The sequence below is a fragment of the Emydura macquarii genome, unplaced genomic scaffold (genome assembly GCF_026122565.2).
Source record: "Emydura macquarii macquarii isolate MOO-44397 ecotype Brisbane River unplaced genomic scaffold, CSIRO-AGI_Emac_v2 contig_3390, whole genome shotgun sequence".
Lineage (NCBI taxonomy): Eukaryota > Metazoa > Chordata > Testudines > Chelidae > Emydura > Emydura macquarii.
The window spans coordinates 254537-277600 of NW_027133527.1; the positions used below are offsets into that span (position 1 = coordinate 254537).

General features: G+C 41.9%; 1 protein-coding gene across 1 annotated transcript in view; it reads left to right on the forward strand.

Annotated features, from left to right (window-relative positions):
* The first annotated feature begins 7423 nt into the window (after window positions 1–7423).
* Window positions 7424–23064, forward strand: part of WIPI2 (WD repeat domain, phosphoinositide interacting 2) — a 29661-nt gene continuing 14020 nt past the window's right edge. The window contains exons 1-7 of the mRNA XM_067534359.1: window positions 7424–7636; window positions 12857–12939; window positions 18013–18182; window positions 19078–19174; window positions 19900–19997; window positions 20486–20578; window positions 21409–21479. Of these exons, the coding sequence (XP_067390460.1) occupies window positions 7563–7636; window positions 12857–12939; window positions 18013–18182; window positions 19078–19174; window positions 19900–19997; window positions 20486–20578; window positions 21409–21479 (686 nt within the window). The 5' untranslated portion in view covers window positions 7424–7562. The remainder of the gene's footprint in view (window positions 7637–12856; window positions 12940–18012; window positions 18183–19077; window positions 19175–19899; window positions 19998–20485; window positions 20579–21408; window positions 21480–23064) is intronic.

The window sequence follows — 23064 nt, forward strand, 5'->3', positions numbered from 1 at the left end:
TACCATTAGCAGCCAGCACCCTGGTACCCAGGCACCAGGTCCAAAACTGACACTCGCATTCAGGTCATTTCTGAGAACTGCTCCTAGACTCCTGCTGCTCACACTTGGAGATTTCTTTCAAATTGCTTCTCCAGCCTTCGTGACTGTGGAGAAAGTTTTCCAGGGCTATTTGCTCCTTTACCTTTCATTAGACATGATATAGGCATTTTCAGAGAAGGAAAAAAGGCGACAAATAATGCTTAATGAACTGAAAGTGCAGTCCCCGTGAAAGTGCAGGAGCCCATCCCCATGAGAAGCAGTATGTGGGGCTGCAGAGTTCATTGCGAAAGGACACCTGAAATGAACTGTCAGGACCAAAATAGATTGGGTTTTGAGGGCAAAAGGCAAATTGAAGGAAAAATAAGCTACTATTTTTTAAGCCTGAATTCCGTTGTTATAGCAACTAAAATCTCACGACTCATACTGCGGAATAACTCCAGACCTAGATCTCCCGCTGACTCTGATGGCCGGATAATTGCATTGAACTGAACAGCCTCTCGAGTGCTGGAAATGGAGAAATTCACTCACCTCCCAGCCAAGTGATCAAATGAGCAGGGCAGGCCAGCTCATATGGACTTATTCCCCCTGCCCTATGTTCAGGTGTCTTCCCCTGTCCCCAGTATATTCGTGCTCTAGGGCCGGAGTCTCACTTCCTCCACTCCCACACCCCACCCCTGAGATCTGAGTAACTCCCCCTGAAGTTATGGTCAGCACTAATATCCTGGAACAGGTGAATTCCTGCGTGTTTATTGAGTTAGTTAAATCTATGATTTATTATTATTTGTATTACCGTAGTGCCTGGGAGCCGTAAGCATTAACCAGGACCTCATTGTGCTAGACACTGTACAGACGCAGAACAAAGAGAAGGTCCCTGCCCTGTTTACACTGGAAGTGAACCTAGACCATCCCTAACAGATGTTTGTCCAACCCGTTTTTAAAAATCTCCAGTGATGGGGATTCTACCACCTCTCTTGGAAACCTGGTCCAGAGCTTGACTACCTTTAGAGTTAAAAAGTTTTCCCTAATATCTAACCGAAATCTTCCTTGCTGCAGATTAAGCCTATTACTTCTTGTTCTACCTTCAGTGGACATGGAGAACAATGGATCCCCATCCTCTAACAGCCGATAACATATTTGAAGACCGTTATCAGATCCCCCTCAGTCTTCTTTTCTGAAGACTAAATATGCCCAGCTCTTTTTAACCTTTCCTCCTTTCAAATGATCATTTGATGGCATGATGGCATCTAATTTCAATAACTTCTGGCATCTGGATGCTGCAGAGAATCATCTTCAGTTTAGAAATCAGAAAAGCAAGGAGTAAGAGGCTGTGCTGCAGTTTAGAACCATCCATCAAAGGTTGGGGAAAAAAGGTGAGTGTCCAGAAGTGTTCTGAAAGCTAACAAACTTGGACCATGAGCGTGAATGTGTGCTACAATGCGGTACATTCCACTGAACTCCATCCCGTCCCCCTGGCTCTTCAGTGACCAGTGAGGGAATGTGAGCAAATCCAACTCAACCATTGTGCCAGTGTACAGGGGGAGCTGGGTATCTGTGATCTGGGGCATTTCTGAACCTGAAAACCATCACTCCAAGCTATCTGTGGCCCTGTGTACCTGCACTCTTTAGTATCTGTGGTCCTAGATCGTCTGCATGTTTCTGACCCTAGTATTGGTGCACTTGGAAATGTAGGGTCCTGGATATTTGCTTTCCTGACAACGATCACTGAAGTGTAAATCCTTGTGATTTTTCCAGCCTGCTTCACATACTTTTTTCTTTAACCGAGAAAAAGCTTGTGCCTAACTCTACTAGGCTTTAACTCTGTCTTATAGTTTGAAGTATAGCTAGTAAATTGAAATCTTTGCCCTCACTGACAATCCATAGCTATTACCTCACCTGTAGCATACCCTTAATTCCCTAGGCAGGCATGCCATTATCCCCAATAGGATCACTGGTAACTATGTTTAGATTGTAGGCTCTTTGGGGCAGGCATTGCCTTTTATTTGATGTTTGTACAGCACCCAGCACAACAGGGTTCTGATCCTGACTGGAGCCTCTCAGTGCTAGTGTAAGACATACACTAAATAATTATAACAACAAAGCATGCCCAGATAGACACAGATCTGTAGTGGTGTTAACACAAGCCCATCTGGAAAAAAATCTGTCAGTTGCCATGAGTAACTCTGACCTTGAGAATGTATTATACTGTCTGGCGTACATGGCATATGCCTGCCTACACCCAGCAGCAATCTGATCATGAGTCTGTACACCGCGAAGTATGAATTGTGAGGATTCAAAGCACAGCATGTTGCACACGGTCACTCACTTGAAAGCTTGTCTCTCTCACCAACAGAAGTTGGTCCAATAAAAATATTACCTCACCCACCTTGTCACTCGCTGTCCAATCTGCTAAGCCTCAGTGACCTCCCGTGGTATAAAGCAGAACTGCATAGACACCTGCTGTATATAAACTTGCAAATCAGTCACACACATAGACACACTTCGGCCTGTGCATCTATACAAACATGCCTATTTATCCCATTTCTTCTGTGTGTCTGAGCCGTATGCTAACAAAGGAAAGCTACATATGGGGAAATTGACCCTTTCGTGAAACTCTTTTCCTGCCAATCAAACACAGATCATCCGCCCTATGCACATGCATGCTCATCTGCAGTCTTGAAAGCCACATGTAGGCAAGAAGGTCTGCTGCATGAGCGGTTTGGTGGCTAGGACAGTAGTTGAGAAGGGGGTCAGGAGACAGGGGTTCTACTCCCTTGTCTGCTGTGTGAGCTTGGGGGAAATCTCTGTACCTATTTCCCTTCCACCCTTTGTCTGTCTTATTTAGCTTGTAAGTCTAGCAGAGCAGGGACCACCTCTTACTATGTATTCAGTGCCATATGGACAATGAGGTCCTGATCTTAGCTGATGTCTTGAGATGCTACTGTAATATACCTAATAATTAATAGTGCATAAAGCACAGAGCTGGGTGTTAGACCTATATTTCTGCCATTGGCTTGCTCTGTGACCTCAAGCAAATCATTTAATCAACATGTACCTCAGTTTCCCTATCTGTAAAATGGGGGTAATGATACTTAATGCACCTCATATGGGTGCTGTGAGGCTTATCTAACTAGTGCTTGTGAGGAGTCTCAAAACTCTTGGATGGAAGGTGGGATAGAAGGGCAGAGTATTAAAATACAAGCCACAAAGATTTTAAAACCATCCCATCCAAATGACACTTGTGCTGAGGCTGTGTCTAAAGGGAGACATTTCCTTGCCTTTGACTCAGTAACCCTAACTGAAAAAGGCAATAGCTCAGCGGTGTCCCTGCCACATGTCTTGCTTGTCAGGTGTGTTATTGTGCAATTCCCTTGGAGGCCAGAACCGCCCCGCTTTGTCTCACTGCTCTCATATTCTAAGAACAAGTGAAGTGATGGATCTGATCTGCTGAGAGATCTCGAAGAGCTATTGCTGATAAATAATACATATGACAGAAGCAAACAAGGCCATGAAGCTGCCATAGAATAAGAGAGCTCTAAAGTTTACCGAAACATTTAAACATACTGCCAGCACTGCATGCAGAATTTAGTGGAACAGAATGAATGACATAGGGGTGGCAGGGACTTGCCTTGTAAAATCAATCATGTGGGCAGGGGCAGGAAGGAAGTCATCTTCGAGGCGCAGAAAGCAGGTCAGTCAGCAATAAGCTATAATAACCAAAGCTAAAAGGCCTTTAATACTGCTTGGATTGGAAATGCAACTGCTTTCTTCTTACGTGGCTTATCTTGTCTAAAAAACTAGTTTCTCCATGAGCCAGGCACAGAGGCAAAGCCTGCCCAGCTCAAGTTGGCAGAGCTGGTTTAATTAAAGTTGCCCCATGGATCCTTAAGCTGGTAGAGCAATTCTTTAGATTGTAAGATCTTTGGGGCAGGGACTGTCTTTTTATGATGTAATTGTTCAGAGCCTAGCACAGTGGGGTCCTTATCCTTGATTTGAGCCAATCGGTACTACTGTAATATAAATAATAGTTATCGCTAATAATTGGGCAATGGTTCTCAATCTGTGGTCTGTGGGCCCACTGGTATTCCGCACTACAATTCCAGACGGTCCATGGAGCTGGCCATGATAGCCAAGCCTACTGCATTTTTCAAGCACTGATATCTCCTGCAGTCAGGATCCTGGGTGCATGTAGGCAGGATTAGTGGCAAGAGCTTGGTGGACAGGAACAATCTCTGGGGAGCAGAGTCAATATCAGGGTCAATTGTTAGGACAAGGGTCAAGTTAAGGGGCAGAGCCAGACAGGTCAGGAATCAGGCCAAGGGTCAATACCGGGTAACAAGGTATATGTGGCGGTTGTAGAATTCAAGCAGAAGTCAAGGCCCAAGTCAGAGCCATGGTCAACATTGGGAGTTCAAGAACAGGGTGGTCATAGCAGGCACCTAGCTAGCAATCCACATCATCACCTAGACACTCCCTCGAACATCCCTTGGGTTTATTTAGGCCGGGACGTCAATGAGGCTGCTGTCTGTCAAACCCTTTGAGGTGGGGCTTCCTATGGTCTAGGTCTGTAGTGGATTGTGGGTAGGGGAGCACTAGCTGGTTATCACAGCTAGTGCTGGGTGGAGGTGTTGACTACCTGGCAACTACTTCTGCAGGCCTGGGTTTGAGACACACTGGGCCTTACACCTGCCAATATTGGCCCAGTCCAGGACTCTCTTGGTATTTTCAGAGATTCCACTGACCCACTGCCCTCAGAAAAGCAAGCCCTGTGCACAGCTTCTTTCAGGTATTCCTTTGGTGTTAATTTGAATTTGAATTTGAATATGGCATCAAAACAGGAAGGGGGACGGTAACAAAAAACATGGGTGAACTGCACCAACTGCAAAGTGACCTGGAGAGAGAAGAGCAACAAGGGCAGCAGTGAAAAAGGGAGAGTTCCCTGATCAGTTTAAAGCCTCCCACCTTGGGAAAAGATCTGAACAGCAGAGATACAGAATGAGGGGCAGAGGAATGTAACCAGGCAGGCATGCCCATCACACTAAATTGATCTTGCCTCTTCAAAACCATCCTTTGGCTACTTTTTCCTGTGACCAAATACTCTGACATTAAAGACATATTTTTTAAAGGGCTCAGTAATTAACATGCACCTGACGTGCTGCACTCTTGAAAACCTGACCCCAGTTGTGGTCCCTCTCTTCTGAACATCCCAACCCTACTTCCCACCCCAGGTGGGTGACTTACTCATTTTGTGATCTCAGACAAGTCATACAGCCTCCTTGTGCTTTAGTCAACCTAGCTGAAAACACTAGATCAAAAGCAAGCACCTTGCTGGAAGCACAGAACCTGCATCTAAGCTCAGTTCTGAACGAACAAGAATTCAATTTTAGTAAGGAGATAAATAGCTTATTTTATAAATGAATCCAAACCAGAGCCTCAAACCCTCTTAGTTTTGAGGGCATAGTTTGGTGTCATCTCCAGATCTAAACCTACCCTTCAGTTTTGATTTGGGGTTGGCTCTAAATCTAGTTGGAGCTGATTTTCTAAATTTGGTTCAAGATGTTGGAAATCTTGAAAGACCAGCTGATACTGTGAGGTTTCCACCATTTGGGGATGAAATCTTGTATGCTTTCAGACCTGATTCAGCTTTGAAACCAGAGCCCAGTCTAACCCAGTGCTAAATTTGGCTATGGACACCAACCATTCAGCCTATCATTAACACATCTCTGTGTATAGAACTCTAGGTATAAATGAATTTTACTTCAATTCAGAATTACCACCTTGGTTTTCAAAACTTTCTGACATTTGGTATTTTATTTAAAAACCCAGCTCCTGGAGACAAACAATTACATGAAAACCCCAGGCTTCATTTAAAAAAAAAAGTAAATTCTGTACCTCATCGTTGTGGACAAAAACTTGAAAATGTGATCTGACTGCACCCTGAAGGCTTGAAAACCAGGAGACAAAGAAAAAGAACTAAAACACTATTATTATTTTCAGTCTCTTGACTTTTGGGGGTTTGACTCATGATTTTTTAACATTAGGGGTTGCCAATATACCAGTGTTTAGGCACTGAAATGAGCCCATAGCAGAAGCCACTGAGAAAGCAGAGGAATATGACAGACTCCAAAGCTGCCATTGAGCTGGTGAATACTATTACGATAAGAAAATGAAGCCACGTCTTACTCATACATGATCTCTGTCGAAGCATCACTGTGGTCTAGTAGACCAGGTACTAGCATGGGAGTCAAGATACCCCCGTTCAATCCCTAGCTCTGCCACTGAACTATCATGTGACCTTGGGCAAGTGTTGTGCCTTTGTTTCCCCATCTGAAAAATGTGGTAATATTCATTGTCCTTTGTATAGCACCTTGAGGCCTACAAATGAAAATGGCTATAGAAGAGCTAACTATTGTTATCAATGCTGCAGTTAACACCCAGGGAAATGGCTTCTACCACAATCTTAGCAAGGTCAAGGGAGATTTCTAGAAAACTGGGGGGCTGTAAACATGAATTCCTGGTCCCACGGTTCAGTAAACCAGTGTGTACACGGCTGGGTGTTCTTCACTGGCATATTAGCAACCCAGATGAACTTCTATTACTTGCATTCTGGTGGCACTTAGAAGCCCTCCCCATGCCCCAGAGACAGGAGCACGGCGGTGCTGGGCACAGTACAAACACAGAAGGAGACAGCCCCTGGCCTGAGGAGCACACAAACCACTTAAGAGAGAGCGGGAGGGAAAAGAGAGGCCCAGAGCGCCACGGGGCAAAGCAATGAAACAAGGTGCGGTCCCTTCAAATGAGGGCGGGCTCGTCAGCCACAAAGCAGGTGAGTGGTAGAGCCAGGAATGGAACCCAGGCCATCTGCCCAGGGGTCATTAATAACGGGCTCCCCAACCACCGGAGCAGGGGTTGTCTGGGGCACCACCCAGCAGGGCCCTGTGCATTGGTGATTAGGACACATACCCACCCAGCAGGACACAGTGCATTGGTGACTAGGACACATACCCACCCAGCAGGACACGGTGCATTGGTGATTGGGACACATACCCACCCAGCATTAGAGAATAGAGAAACAGGAGTAAAATGCCCCCATTACTGACAGAGTCTGAGGGAAGCAACTCCCCTAGTACAAACGACAACGCGCCAGGTCTCCCATCCACCCACTGACCGAGCTAGACCCCACTTAGCTTCAGCGAGCTACTAGGCGCCCTAGCCACAACAGCGCATGCGCCGTTTTCTAGTGTGAGCGAGACCCCCCCACCGGCACACAGACGCATGCGCACCAAAGTACGGTGGCCGGGCTGCCTCTGTGCCCCGACAGCGCCTGTGCAGGTTGAGGGTTTATGGGCAGGGGGGCGGGATGGCGCAGGCGCCTTGAGACTCCGGCTACCACCGGAGCGTAAACAAGGCGCTGGAAGGGATGATGAGGGGGTGGTCGGAGCCGAGCGGGGGCCCGAGCCGCAGAGGCTGAGCCCGCGCCCGCAAGCTCCCCGCCGGCCGGGGGTCCCGCCGCCCAGGGAGGCGCCATGAACCTGGCCAGCCAGAGTGGGGAAGCCGGCTCCGGCCAGCTGCTCTTCGCCAACTTCAACCAGGACAACACGTAAGGGGGGCGCAGTGACTGAGCGGCCGGTGGGGGAGGGGGGCAGCGTGGGGGTGTAGTCGGTAGTGGGCGTGACCTGGAGGTGGGGGGAGGGCGGCTGGGGAAGGGGGCGGGGCAGCCTGTTCCTCGTTCCTTTGGGGGTCGAGAGGGGCGTGGCCGGCCTCGCTCCGCTCCCCGCGGGGATGTTCCGCCCACAGCGCCTCCCCAGGTGGGAGGCAACGCTGCAGTGTGCCCCCTCCCTAGCCAGCCCTTCTCCCCCATCGGACGGGGCAGCTGGAGTGGCCCTTCTCGTGAGCTCCTCAGTCCCCCAATTCGGGTTGGAGTCTCTCTTCGTTTTCCCCCACGCCTAAAATACTATTTCTGCATGGGCTTTTGGTCCGGAGATCACAAGGCTGGTCAGAGCTGGGTCAGTAACAGTCTCGTTTTGCAGCTGAGGAAACTGAGGCACGGAGCGGCTTAATGCCTTTTTTCATGGTTATGCAGTAACTCTGTGACAGGTGCGGGCAGAATACCCAGGTTGTCATATGCAGTCTTGAAGGGTAACATCTAAGTAGAGGTGTTTGGCAAGTGCCCCCTCTTAATAACACCAAGTTTGCCAGGTCTGTGATGTGGTTACCCTCACCTTCTAGTTGTTCTCTCTGAGATATGTGCCTCCCTTTTGGTCTCCCTGGGTTGTCAGCCCTTGTTCACTTTCTCTGTTCTCTAGGAAAAGGTGGTGTTTTGGGGAGATTGAGGGATGGGATTCCAAAGAGGTAGAGGCTTGGCTCTGCAAAACATTGTGGTTGCATTTTCAAGTGAAAACAATGAGAGTTCTGTAGCACTTTTAAGACTAACAAATTTAATTTCAGCAGGCATAAGCTTTCGTGGGCTCCTTAACCCTCTCTCTGTGATGATGAAATAACATGTAATAATTTTCAGAGATACTTTACTAGCACATGCTCCCTTCAGTGTCTTATTCTTCTCAAAGAGCATGGGCATCCCCTTTTTCTTAAGAACCTGTTCATTAAAAATCTTACTTATTTCTCGTCTGTTTTGAGTTCTAGAGAGAAATAATACACTTCGCACCAAACTTATCTCTCAAATTATTTGACCATTGTCACTTAATTTTTCAGCTTTGTGTATGTGTATGTCTCCTTAGTTGTGGAGCACTGTTCTGGGTTTGTAATATACATTCACAGAAAGTGGTGGTTGATGTGATAGAGAGAAATAAATCCATACATATAAAAAAAATAACATTGGGAAGCATGTCTGAAGTTTAGTATCTTCAGTTTAAATATGGTTAACAAGAGGAAGCAGAGGTGATATGAATTATGGAAAGAAGAATTGGGCTGTTGTAAATGGCTGAGAGATTAGAGTTATGGGGGAAATCTAGCATTGAGAAGGGAGGAGTTTATCTTGGGAAGTAAGAGGAAATGACCTGGGGTTGGGAGAGTGAGAAAAGCTATTTTTTAATGACTTGTTCTTTGGTAGATTTATAAATGAACAGTAAGAAATCTTTTCCTTGCAGCAGCCTCAAGTCTCTTTATCTCTTTTCAGCATGTATGGCTAAGTGTGGAAAATCCACTGAGATTGTGAAGGGAGTGGTGATTCTCTGGCGTGGCTCTATAAAATGAGTGGAAATACTGCTTTGGGACCTTCTGAAAGAGTAGGAAACTGAACTTGGCTGCTGTATTGCATTGAGAATAGTGTGGGGAAACAGTAGACTTGCAACAAGGGATTTAGGGGGAGTGTAACTAGTAATATGAAGGGAAAATAGTCTCAAGCATGTTTTAAGTAAATTATAAACTTCCTGTTGTATTGTCTCAAACAAAATGTGTTTCTGCAGCTTCCTTTGGGGCATCATATTGTGTACCTTATACAGCTCGGAATACAGAATATGCACATTTTTTTCACTAAATACTAAGTACACCACTTTTTCTACCAGCCACTAGATAAATCAAGTCAAAGGATAAGAAACTAGAAATTATTTCATCACCTCTTTCTTTTGCAGTTTTAAAGGACTAATATCTAACTTTTTGTAAGTTAAAATATGTTGTCCAAGTGGACAGGCCAAAAAACTTTACTCTTTCCCCTCCTTAACACTAAAATTTTTTCTAATAAATGTCCCCTGAGTTTGTTTTTAAATCATATCAACTTGTATTTAAAAGAAAAATCTTTGTTTCATGATGATTTTGCCTTCAGGATGATATTTGTAGACTTGTTAGCTTCTTGTGACTTGCAAGTGAAGAAAACAGAAAATAGCAATGTGATAGAGCTCCCCACCTCAATATTTTTTCCTGTGCAGTTGTACTTGAAATGTTTAATTGGCTGCTACAGGAACTTTTTTAAGCATAGGAAGCTTTGTTTAGCAGATTGCTTTTTGAGACTATTTTTTCCTAATGGACTTTAAACCAGTAGTTATACCATTGTAATTCCCCATGCAGACATTCTTATTCCATTATGAGAGGGCCTTTTTCTTGTTTATTTTGTCACTTTGGATGTTTTTGAGCTTAGCTGAAAAAGTCACTCGTGCTCTGGAATAAGAGGGTATTTCTACACTTCAAAAAACAAGAAGAAAAACCCTGTTGCAGCGAGTTTCGGCGCTCAGGTCTGATGACTTGGGCTCATGTTATGGGGATAAAAATAGCAGTGCAGAAGTTCAGGCTTGGGCTTGAGACCAGGCTCCAAGATCCTTCCCTCCCTCCCCATTACCAGGTTTTAAAGCCTGGGCTTGGGCTGGAGACTGGGCATCTACACTGCTAAGTTTAGCTGTTATGTAATGTAACTTAAGTAGACAAACCTTACATCACCTTGCTGTGGTATCTTCACTATGCTATGTCGAGGGGAGACACTCTCCGTTGACATAGCTTCCGCCTTTCATTTAGGTGGATTACAAGAGTCGATGGGAAAGCGCTCTCCCATCAACTGAACGTGTCTTCACCAAACCCGCTAAATCGATGGCAGTGGTGCCCATTTAGCGCCGTAGTGAAGACAAGCCCTGAGTTAGTTGACCCAGGTTCTGCGACTCGCTGCCATGGGTGATTTTTTCCTATATAGATGTATCCAGAACATCCACACAGGGAGTTATACCAGACTTACTTGTGAAACTTTCCCATATAGACAAGCCCTTAGTGACTTTTCCTGCGAACTGTGGACCCAGAAAGATACAATAAAACAATCATCTGTTCCAGGTCCCCACCTGGTGATGGGAGGGCAGCTCTATGGTGTCCTTCTGGCTCTGACTATTTTTTTTTGTTGATTTTACCACTCCATATGTTACCTACCCACAAGTTTTTGGCTGAACTCCCGTAACCATGATGTTCATGAAATCCGTGTCAGTTTGGAAAAGTGGATCGTTGTGTGTTTTGTATACTTCTATAGCATTTAAAGCCATTTATTTTTAAAAGAGAAAACTACGGGTAATCCAAATGAAAGCGAAAGTAGAACTACACTTTCTGGTTTCTGTAGCCCTGTCAATAGAATGGTGATACAGCCATCTGCTATAGTGTCCATTTAAAATGCATAAATATAATATAGAAAGTTACTAGGGTATTGCATATTAAATATGAGCTTCTTCTGAAATGCCTTCATGGAATCCAGACAAACATTCAGTGACTCACCCTTCTAAGATTTGTAGACAGTAAAATTAAAGAAATCTCATAAACTTATCTGATGCAATCTGCTCTTTGTCCAATGTATTTTCAGTTTTGTCAAAAGTAAATTTAGTGTGTTTGTGGGTGTTTTCATCAACAATGGCAACAAAAAGAAATTAAACTTTTTACATTCACCTTGTATCTCTATTAAAGGTATCTGACTTAATAAGAATGTTGATTCTGGAGAGATTTACTACTGCTGCCTCTCCCTGACTGCTTAAATACAAAGCTGTTAAAGGTGTTGGTAGTGACAGTTTTTTTGGCAGTTTTTTGGTTTAATTAACATGTTTTTCTACTTTAAAAGATTTTTTTTAACTGAAATTACATCACTTCCACTGTGGGTTTAAGTTTCTATGAAGATGGAAGTAAATTTGTTTAATAGTTTAAGAGCTCAGAGGAGTTAAAAATGGCTCCTTTTGAAACTTCAGGGCTGGTGTCTAACTTTTTTTAGGACCCTTGTAACTTAAATATGGCTTGCTTTTGAAATCAGGAAAGGGATGTATAATAAGAGCAAGAGACATAGTAAATTGCATTTAAAATAATGTTAATGATAAAGTTAATTGTTAATGTATTACAATTAAACATAATGAAGTATATTATTCATTTAAACTTCTAGGACCTGTAGGCTTAAAGTGATGGTGACAGAGGTATTCTTCACCTGGGCTAATAGGCTCAGTCTTTGGGCTTATAGTTGAGGTGACTTTTTCAAGTCTTGTTGATATATCTGTCCAAAGAGTTTATATGGCTTGTGGGTCAGAGGTTAGGTTACTGGAATGTACAAACTGAATTGCCACATGTTCACATTGTTAACCAAATGTATGAATTATAAGGGTAGTGGGATATTTATGTAAAATTATTTTAACTGGCCACTTCCAGTCTTTCTGGCAATTTTTAAGTAATTTGAAATGGGGCAGTGGGGAACTGGGCAGGTCGTCTTCTGTTGTTTTATGGTGTATATGAAGAACTGAAAGATGAATCTTCAAAGGTTTTTCTGCTGTGGATTCTTTACATTAAAAATTCAAGTTTTGTTCTTGAAGACTCTAGAAAAATAATGAAATACATTATGAGCTAAGAATGAAAACTGAGCACAGGGAAGGAGCAAAGGGCTTAAGTCAAATTGTTTAAAACTTTTTGTTCTGCTCTTGTTAACATCTGTTTAACATCAGTGACAAGCATTTTGGAGAAAGAAAGCCTTTGTTTGAAGATACAGGATGGTATGGGTGTTGAAATGTTCAGAGCTAACAACTCTGAGACCCCAATGAGTCTCCAGCAAAACCAGGGAAGACCACAGTTGACATTCCATAACTTCTCAGGTGGAAAAACTGGCAGAAAATTTGTAGGAAAGAGTCTTTGGTATGCCCTGTTAAATATCTGAAACATGATTTCACAATTAGGGCAAATGCTGAAATCATCTAGTTTTCTCTCTGTTCAGAAAACTGAGTATTGCATGTCTCCTGTTAATTTTTCTATCAAGCTTCTTAACCACTGTTCCTGTTGATCTGATCACAAGATGTCAGTTTTGAAATTTGCTGTATTCTAGTCTATTCAGTTTCTGTTCCTAACGGACTAATCTGATGTCTCTTTTCAGGTCCCTAGCTGTTGGCAGTAAGTCAGGTTACAAATTCTTCTCCTTTTCTTCTGTAGACAAATTGGAGCAGATCTATGAATGCAGTAAGTGTCCTTTTCTGTTGGTTTTTTTTTTTTTTTTGGACTTTTTTTAGACTGGCTGGCAGACTAAGCCAGATCTCACCGTTTTCCAAAATGCTGGCTTGAATGTTATGAGACTGGTGCTTTAATTAATTTTATTGTGAAATATCACATGTATATGAAACAGTTGGATTGCTCTAAGGAGGTATTGGTTTTCTGGCTGCTGTAATCAGTCACTGCATAATGCGATGTGACTTATTTGGAGATCTCATGGGGTCTTCATTTTTCCTGACCTTTAGGATAGGTGACCACAGTTAGCATATCCTTTACTCTATTTAGTTTTTAAATTAATAGCCTCATTTTGCATCCCAATGTCTTTGCTACAGGGAAAAGTTGTAAAAAGAGAATACTGCAAGATCTTGCTTCTCAATAGCTTCTGGTTTCCTCACCAAAAGCAATGAAATGTCTGCATCCTTCCAATCCCCTTCTCTCCACCGCCATCCTATTCCCAACAGTCTGGAGCTGAATTGGATACTTTAAAAAGGATACATTTGTAGGCTCCATTGAGATACCACTTATGCTAGATTGTACAGATTTTCATAATAGGAGCATTCTTTGCTGCATGCTTTGTAGGCAGTGACGTCAGCTAATAATGTTAACATTTAAATTAGTAATAGAGTTCAGAGTTCACATACCATTAAGACAAAAAGTTAACACTAAATAATTTATATTCCTGTACTACCTAGAGACATCAGTGGAAATGGGTGCCCCATTGTGATAGGCACTGTACAAATACATAAGATAGTCACTTTCCCCAAAAGCTCACAATCTGAATAGACAAGACAGACCAAGGATGTTAGAAACAGAGAGGTATAAAGTGACTTACCCCAGGTCACACAGCAGAACTCCCACAGAATCCAGATCTCCTGACTCCTAGGACACTGCCCTATCCTGTGGACCACAGCGCTTCCCAGCACATCTTGGAATTGCTTTAGACTGTGTACATTAGTTATACTCTCTCTGTTCACATTTTGAAAGTTTTCTTCTGAGAACGTAAAGGCTAGAGATGTAAAGCATACAGTGCAAGTTAACAGCTTTTTTTAAAAGAAAAGGCGATAGCTTGTTGAGCTGCTGTGAGCCAGCCTGACTTGACCTCCACCCATGGAGCATGCAATTCCTGAATAGAGAAGTAAAGAATAAATCAAAATATTTCCATTGTATATGTGTAATTACTTGCTAAATAACTGGAGGGAAAATAATTAGTGACTTGGCAACAGATTTAACAAAATCTTAATTTTACTTCTACATAATGACTCCCTGTGCACAGTGTAGTTCAACCCTACAGAAATGCATTTTGTGGTTTCTCTAGTACAGAAGTTGGACAGAGTCAGTGTTGTGTACATGCTGTGCTATTCATACTCTGTTGGTACCCATTGTATTTTTCTACTGTAGAATTAAACTGTGCAAACTCTTAAGTAGATCACTAAATGAAGTACACTACTTACTAGTATACATCTTCTGATTAGATGAGGGGAACTGGGAGTCACCGCTGGTCGTGTGTCTCTTCCTCCCCCCCCCCCGGGGTCCATTCATGGCTCCCAGCACTGACTTGTCCTGTGGCTTCATGTAAATCACATAACCTCTGTAGCTCGGTTTACCCCTCTGAATACTGGAGATGTTAGGCTTAGTGAATGATTGTAATGTGTTTTGATGTCCTTGGATGAAAGATGCAATAGAAATACAGATGATTAAAGTCCTAGATGGTTTTAACCGGCTCTTGTCTGAGATGTTACATTCTGCTGGTTATGATGCTGTAACCCTACCATGGATGCCTTTTTCTTCACGCTCTCCCGCTTCACTGCAACCCCTTCAGTTGAACAGATCAATTTATGGTACCATTCTGCTTATTGTTCCTGTGTTTCTCAAACAGATTTTGTGACACAAATCAACTTGCTAATTTGTTTGTCCAGTATTTGATTCAAAGTTTGTAGTTCTTGTAGAATTTTGATTATGCTAAAGCGCTTGGTACCTTATTTGTGTTCTGGGCCTGTATTTTTCTGTGTTTGTGTAAGGTAAAATAGCAAGGAATAGAAAAGATTAAGAGGGTGGATGGGATTAACTGCTTCATTACTGAGCAATCTACCCAGTGCATCTAAAAATACTGCTAATCCAGTTCAGCCAGACATATCTTGTACTATGTAGCTTGACAGTTATTTGAATGGATGTTCAGTAGTAAGCACATGTGACTTGGCAGCAGTGAAGGGATTGTATCACTTGTGAGGAGAAATGCAAAGGAATATAGACTAGGAACTGAGGTTCACCCTGAATATTTAAAGTGATTAATTCCGTTAAAACCCATCACAAAATCTTCCTTTCTGTATAAATTACCATGTGTGCAGCGATTCTCACTCCAGTCTTTTAGCTGTTTACTGTGAGACTGAAATAATTGCCCTAGCTCAAGGTTTTTTGACCTTTTGAGATCACATGGAGTTGGGTAGCATGTAAGCTGGTCCCCCTAATGGTTGTTGCATCTGCTGTCTGCCGGAAGTTCCAGTCAGTTCCTTCTTGACCATGATCACATATGCTCTTTCCCTTAAACCCCATATGAGTTATACACAATGCCACGTCCACATGTACCTTTGCACCTGAAAACAACCCTTCTTTTGCGCTGCCTAGAAGTTCTTAAACCCCACTCCCAGGATTGGGAGAGTGGCAGGTCCAGTGGGAACCTCTCAGCACCTCCCATTCCAGGCCTTCAGGTGCCAGAGGAGGGCTGGGTGCAGGAGGAGGAGGAGCAGATTCATTCTTCACCAGAGGGGAGAAGGGAACAGAACCCCCTGAAGAAGTAGTCTCTTTCTGGTCCTCCTGTCGTAAAAATGCTATAGTTACTATGAAGCACTCTGGGATGACATGGCAGTACATCTTAAGAGTATAACTTGTACTGTCAATTACTACTTCCACCAAATTGATCACATTAAGCAGTGACCTCTGTGCTTTAAAGTCTAATTCATCATTACCACTTTAGATTTAATCGTTTTTGGAATTGTGAAAAATTGACATAATAAATGATTGGTCTAACTTTTTTTCTTAAAAGTTTCCCCTGGTGTCAAGAAGGTTGAGAATGACTGCTTTAAATCATGATTGAAGAAATTTATTAGCCCAGGCACAAAAACTACTTGCTTGTTCTTCACATGTTGAAAAATTAATCACCCATTCCCCCTGTGTATGGTTTTAAAAAAAACAAACAAAACACAGATAACACATACCCGACTACTTGGCCCAGAAAAGTGGGTGAATAGACTTTTGCAAGGCTGCTTTAAGCAAATTATTTTTATATTTGTCTCAAATACTTTGGGCGGAAGTTTTTCTGTGTAAACATGTTTGAATTGTTACAAGGCAATTAACAAGTTAAATACCACTCCTGGTGCTCTAGTTGATCTGAAATTCTGATTAAAATGTAAGGATTCTTCATCTATTAAGGTTGCATTTAATAATGAAAATACTTGGTATAAACTCTTCCTATAGCACATTTGGGTATTGAGACTATTTCTTGTGGTAAGGAGTATGTACACATCATACTTGTGGACCTCTAAATATTTCAGGTAAAAATTGAAAAATATTTGCTAGGTGAATTGGCTAAAAATTCACTCATCCTGAACAGGTGTGCAGGATATTGGATGTGTTCATATGCTAGACAGATTGAACAGATAAATACAGTCTTTTAGGGAACTTCTGGCTTTGCCAATGAGAAGGATATCAGTTGCTTGAGTGAGCCAACAGATGCATCTGAAGCCCTCAGAAAAAGTCCTTTCTGGCAGTTTTCCTGTTTGGCAAAACATCAGCATTGCACTAATCCAAATATTGATTTTGAAATGGTAGATTTACAATAATGGATTGAGGCAGGAAGGCTCAAGGAGCTTGTCTTGACTGAGTCTATAATGGAACATCAGGCTTTTAGCAGATATTTATTTACATCTCTAGAACTGCTGTAGGCATCTGATAAGCCCTTTCCTGTTATCTTCTGACACTTAACAGCTTCATTTCTTCTTTCCACTTTAACATTAAATACATATATACAGCCGGCTGTCCTAAAAAATGCCACTATTGATCCAGCAGGGGAAAAGGAATCACTGCTTTCTGTGGCTCATTGGTTTATCTCAATGCTCAGGCCCGGCTCAGAATGCTCCCATGTCTGTTCTTACAAGCTGTTTGAGATCATGCCTGGTTGGTTTTCAGATGCAAGCCCTCTGAGGAAAACTAGAGTGCCACTGGAAGTGCTGGTGATCCTTGCACTCTGACATGTTATCCTTATCGCCTGTCACCTTACTGTGGTATTATGCTGTTGGGGGTGCTTTCTTTCTGCCAGCTGTCCTGACCATAGTCTGCCCTTGGTGTCTTGCACAAATTCCAGTTGCGATGATTACCAAAACTCCTCTTTAAATTTCAGTCTGTCATTATGGTTGTATGTCCTATGAAAAATGGGTGAGTAGTGTGGCTTGTGTGCTGTTGCTATGCTTCAGCAATGGGTGAAATGATTCCTGTATAAAGGTGCTTTAGGGGCTTGTCAGATGAGGTGATACAGCCAGTGCCTTATTTAGTATCTTACAATTATGTAACAGTTTCAGAACAACCAATTTACCAAATGCCTTGAGTACAATAGTTTTTCTCTCTCTTCTGATCTGTGCATAAACTCCAGGTTACACGGCATACTACAGCTTTTCACACGCACAGGGGTACTTAATTTATCTAGCATTTATCTATATAATCATCTGTTTATTTCATTATATGCCACACAATGTAAGATCCTTTCCTGTTATGGATTTTGATGCAGCTATTCAGTATCCTGTTAATAATATCATCTATGCAAATAACAGTTAAACCCATTTTTAAAAACCCCTCACATTTTACACACATGTAAAATCTATGGCATCTGAAGAAGGGGCTTTGTAAATCAAAATTCACTGTGTGAAGTTGTGTTCACAAATGAAGATTGTGCTTGCTTTTTGTTGCATTGGCTTTCAATCTTTTGTGTGGTCAATAGGCTACTTTTTCTCTAACAGGGAATTTCTTTCTTCTGTTTCCCCTTTGTAACTATAGCTGACACAGAAGATGTGTGCATTGTGGAGAGGCTGTTCTCCAGTAGCTTGGTGGCCATAGTTAGCCTTAAAGCCCCACGCAAGCTGAAAGTCTGCCACTTTAAGAAGGGGACTGAGATTTGCAACTACAGCTATTCCAATACAATCCTGGCTGTCAAACTCAATAGACAGGTAAGTAATAATGTTTGGGTGTAGAGATGTCTCTTGACAGGCTGAGGGGTTTTGAACTGCCAACTACTATTTCCCTCTGGTGGCAAAAAACAGTTTGAAACTGCTAATTTAAACTTCCCTGCTCCCAGCCCTGGAAGGCTATATGTAATTAACATCTTAATTTGTGTGAAATTCTGCTGAGTATGAACATTCTTGTGAGCCATCCCCCAGGGCTTCCTTCTCAATAATTGATTAAAGAACTACGTAGGAGTTCCCTAAACTTAATGCTTTCTATATGGGATATATTGCAGAAGTTGTGTGAGTCTTTGAAGGTTTGAGGACTGTACTAGTTAAACAATATATCATAAGTACCAGGGTGTGGTTGAAAGAAGTCAGTACAGGTAACTCAATTGTTGGATATTGCTGAGCCTCAGAATATATCGACACTACAGAGACTATACCAGCATAGTCCCGTAGTGTAGATACATACTACACCAACAGAACAGGGTCTTCTGTCTGTGTAGGAACACCAACTCCCCCAACAAAATTAGGTATATCAACAGAAGCTCTCCTCTGTCAACATAGCTGCACCTACACTTAGGGTTATGTTGCTGTAGATAAATCAGCCAGGGGTGTCGTTCTTTTACACCCCTGGTTGATGTAGGTGTGCCCCTATAACTTTTCAGTGTAGACCAATCTTATAAAGAGGTGTATGTTGACTCAGCTTACTGTTAATTCTTCCAGTCAACTCAGAAATGGTTAGCACTGAATTGGACAAGGACTGTTCGCCTCTGTTTGGAAATTGCTTAATACATTTTGGACACAGTTAGGTTGTGGTAATCTGTAAGAAATATACAAATTATTTTAATATATTTAATTTAGTCTTTTTTATTTTCCTCTTCCCCCCCTTCTCTAGAGGCTGATAGTATGCCTAGAAGAGTCTCTGTACATACATAACATACGAGACATGAAGGTGCTGCATACAATCAGGGAGACACCGCCCAACCCTGCAGGTGAATATCTATTTAGGGGCATATTCAGTTTAAGAAACACATGGAATGTATATCTCTTTCATTGTGTGCAATTCCATGTTCCTTACAGAAAATTGTGTAGAACTCTCATTAATGGCATCTTTAGTCCCACTTAAAAGTGGGGGTTAGCTGTTAAACCCTGAAGTAGCAGTTTCAAAGGGCACTGAGCTTGCCCAGTGACACTAGATGTTTTTTTGAGAATTTCTTTGCATTCATTCAGTCACAAATGGGAAACTCTCTGCTATTCTATGTGAAACTGTTTTTATTCAGTATCTTATTTTCCTGGATTGATGAAAAATTTCCTAGGGATATTACTCAGACTTGATCATAACTGAACAGTGGAGAAACCATATGAGCAAGATGTCACCAGAATTTTCATTGCAACAAGCAAAATGCATCCATAAAGAGAATGTTTTAGGTATCATCAACTGTGAACCCAGGAAATTCCTGGCTCTTCATCACAGTTTCTGTATCTTTCATATTACTATTTCTGTCTTACAATCATATGTCACTTTTTAAAAGTGGTGGCAGTTGGCTTTAAGATTGTCCAGCCCCTATCCCGTTTAAGTCAAACCTTTCTGAGGACACTGGCTTTGAGTTAAGTTTTGATATTTTTGTAGCTCAAAATGAATATAGAACTAAAAACCTCTGATGGGTGAGTTTTGGCCTCTGCTTCTTTAATCCTTTTCTTTGCTTATCCTTCACAGGCTTGTGTGCGTTGTCAATAAACAATGACAACTGCTATTTGGCATACCCAGGAAGTGCGACCATTGGAGAGGTGCAAGTCTTTGACACCATCAATCTGGTAAGAGTCCTTGTCAATGCTACTGGAACCTCTAAAAATGGGCTTTTTTGAGATTTGGCTTAATAGGCTCAAAGAGGAGTTAATGGAAACTCAAATTACTTGAGATCATGATTGTGAGAGAAGGTCTTTTACTGTAGTTGGTCTGTTACTGAAGCTGGACAGAAGGCAGCGGAACACAGTACAGGAGTAATGCTACATTTGTGACCAGTGCTTAGTGTTGAGTATTATAGATACAAAATAAGGAAAAATATTTCAATCTTGTTTAAGGTATCTTTTGTGCTGTCAATCATTTGTTATGAATGGTGGTGTTAATGTTTTAGTGAAGCTGTACGTTTCAGTATATTACCAAGGCTAAAACAGATAATGTACATTAGTTTGGGTTCTCCTAAAAAATCTAGCCCTGAGTTGTAAATGTGTGTTTTTGTTTTGTTTTGGGTTTTTTGTCTGTACTGTACTAAATTCTATATTTTATTGGCTTATTCATGCAGAGAGCTGCTAATATGATCCCAGCTCATGATAGTCCGTTGGCTGCATTGGCCTTTGATGCAAGCGGCACTAAACTTGCCACAGCATCCGAAAAGGTAAGTGTTGATTTAATTATAACTATATGGACCAGAGTGAACCTTACTTTGTAATGTTTCAGCATGTTTCACAAGTACCAAAAAGGAGGTTGGTGGTATCATTAAAACTCTGAATTAGGAGATACTGATATTAGTGTATACAGTTTCCATCCTGTGAAATATTTGGTAACAAGGCTTTTTAAATAACTAAATTACATCTGACATTCTCCCATCAGTGATGAAGTATATTTATTGGAGGTTAGCTGTCTTGCATATTGCTAGGAAAGTAGAATCATAAAACAGAAACAAGACAGTAAAAGTTGTAGTGGAATAAAGAGAAGTGACTAGCCTATATCTGGCACAGGCAGAAAACTTCTGTCTGAATTGCACAAATCAGCACTGGCTCATCTCATTTTGTTTTAGATTGGAATATTACACTCTCAGAACTGAACTGAAGTGCATACCATTTTCTCTATCCTTATCAGGCAATGTCATGCCTACATGGTAGTGCTAATTGCATTTCCTTTCCACGAGGAAAAGAAAAACTATTAAGTATTCTCAGAAAGGGAAAAGGCTCCTCCATGATGCATAACTCCTTCTCTTTAACTTTGTAGGTCAGCTATTAAGCCCATCCTCTCTCTGCTTTTCCCACCATCTAAAAATAAATCCTAAGGATAAATGTGACTGTTCTGTGTTGGGTGCCTCTTACCTGGTGTGCAGCAATTGTGACAAGAATTGCAAAGTATGAATTGCTTGTGATGGAACTCTGATCGTTGTGCACGCTAACTAGAGTGAGAACCACAAAGCAAGTATTTAAATTGAGGAATGAGGCTTGGTTTTTTTCTTCATAGGGGACAGTGATCCGAGTATTTTCCATTCCAGAGGGACAGAAACTCTTTGAATTCCGAAGGGGAGTGAAGAGGTGAAGTTCAAAAAAGCTCATTCTCTGAAGCTCGTTCCTTGCGGTAGATTTCCAGTGTATTCTGTAGTTCACCTTTTGTATAGCCATGAGTCATAGTAACTGAAGTAAAGTGTATGCTTCACTACAATCGAGCCTGGATCCCTTAAAGTTACAGGCCAGGTTTTTGAGACAGCAAAAGAGAGAATATGGTACTCTGCAGCTCTTTTTGACTTGACCAACAGCCTGCCCCCTTTGCAGACCTCTGAAACATTCCCAGTCTAAGACACTCCAGCACACTGGCACTCTGTATCAATACATAACCAGCCAGGCCAGGTATAGCACTACAGCTTGTGAGGGGGTAATGAAGCTGGTGTTAGGAAAGAAATCTTTCCTGTACTGAAGAATTGTGAGGTTTAGTTCTGATGCCTGAACTACTGAAGAGCTTTAGAGATTTAATGCTGGTGTTTGTGTCCAAAACTGAGTTCAGTCATTGGACTGCTGAGCCATATTTAGAGAGTTAGATTAGTATTAAACACTGACAGTTTTGCTGATTGTTGGCTAGTCCATCAAGAGATGCTAGAGTTGGCATTCTTCTTCCTTGCAACTACAATTTTTAGGCTGTCCTGACTTTTAGGATGATTTCTAACTAATCTCTTGCCCCTGCTCCTTACCAACTCAATCAGAATAGACTGGAGCATACAACAAATTCAGATTGGGCCAGGTGTTCTCCTGTTGAGCAAAGGAAATGGGAAACACAAAATGTCTTGCTCTTACAGCTTCTAATGATGTATCAAGCCCCCCAAAGGCCTTGCAACGAGGAAAGGAAGCGAAGGCCTGACTTCTAAAGGAGAAAAACTTATTTTAAAAGCTTGAGGCAATAGAGAGAGTATGCGACAGACTTGCAATATAGAGCATGCAAGGGAGCAAAACAGAAATCTTGAAGTATGCTTTTGAAAAATTGGCATACATGTTGTTCTATTTACTTCATTATAAAGCATCCCAAACTGTTCTCCCATTTAGGGAGAACGTATTTTCACCTAACTCTTTTCTGCAATGTGCATGTTCAATACATAGCTGATGAAGAGCTGCTTTAAGTTTTTCCTTTTATTAGTATTCAAATTAGTATTTTTTTAGTATTAAAAAAGTTAAACATTTCTGGATGCTTAACCCATGCACCTGGTGATCTCTTTTTGTGTGGTGCTGCATTACTGCCTTTAGGAAAAACAGTACTCTTTCACTTCACAATAATTTGTTACTGGACTGCAACTACTCCCTATTATGAAGAGACATTGCTGAGTGTTAATACTAAACTAGTGCAAAGTGAACTAAATCTTAGGGTGGGAAGAGCAGTCACACTGAACTTTAAGTATACATCCCTTCTACTACGTATCTCTGCTGTCATCCGAACATTCTTTCAGAGGATGTGTAAATTGATCACTTGGGAGTTTTTTATTTTGAAGAATGAGGGTGGTGGTTTTTATGCAATGTGCCCTTGTTGCCAAGAAGGCTACCAGGATATTGGGCTGCACTAGTAGGAGCGTTGCCAGTAGATCAAGGAAAATGATGATTCCTCTCTATTCGTCACTGGTGAGGCCACATTTGGAGT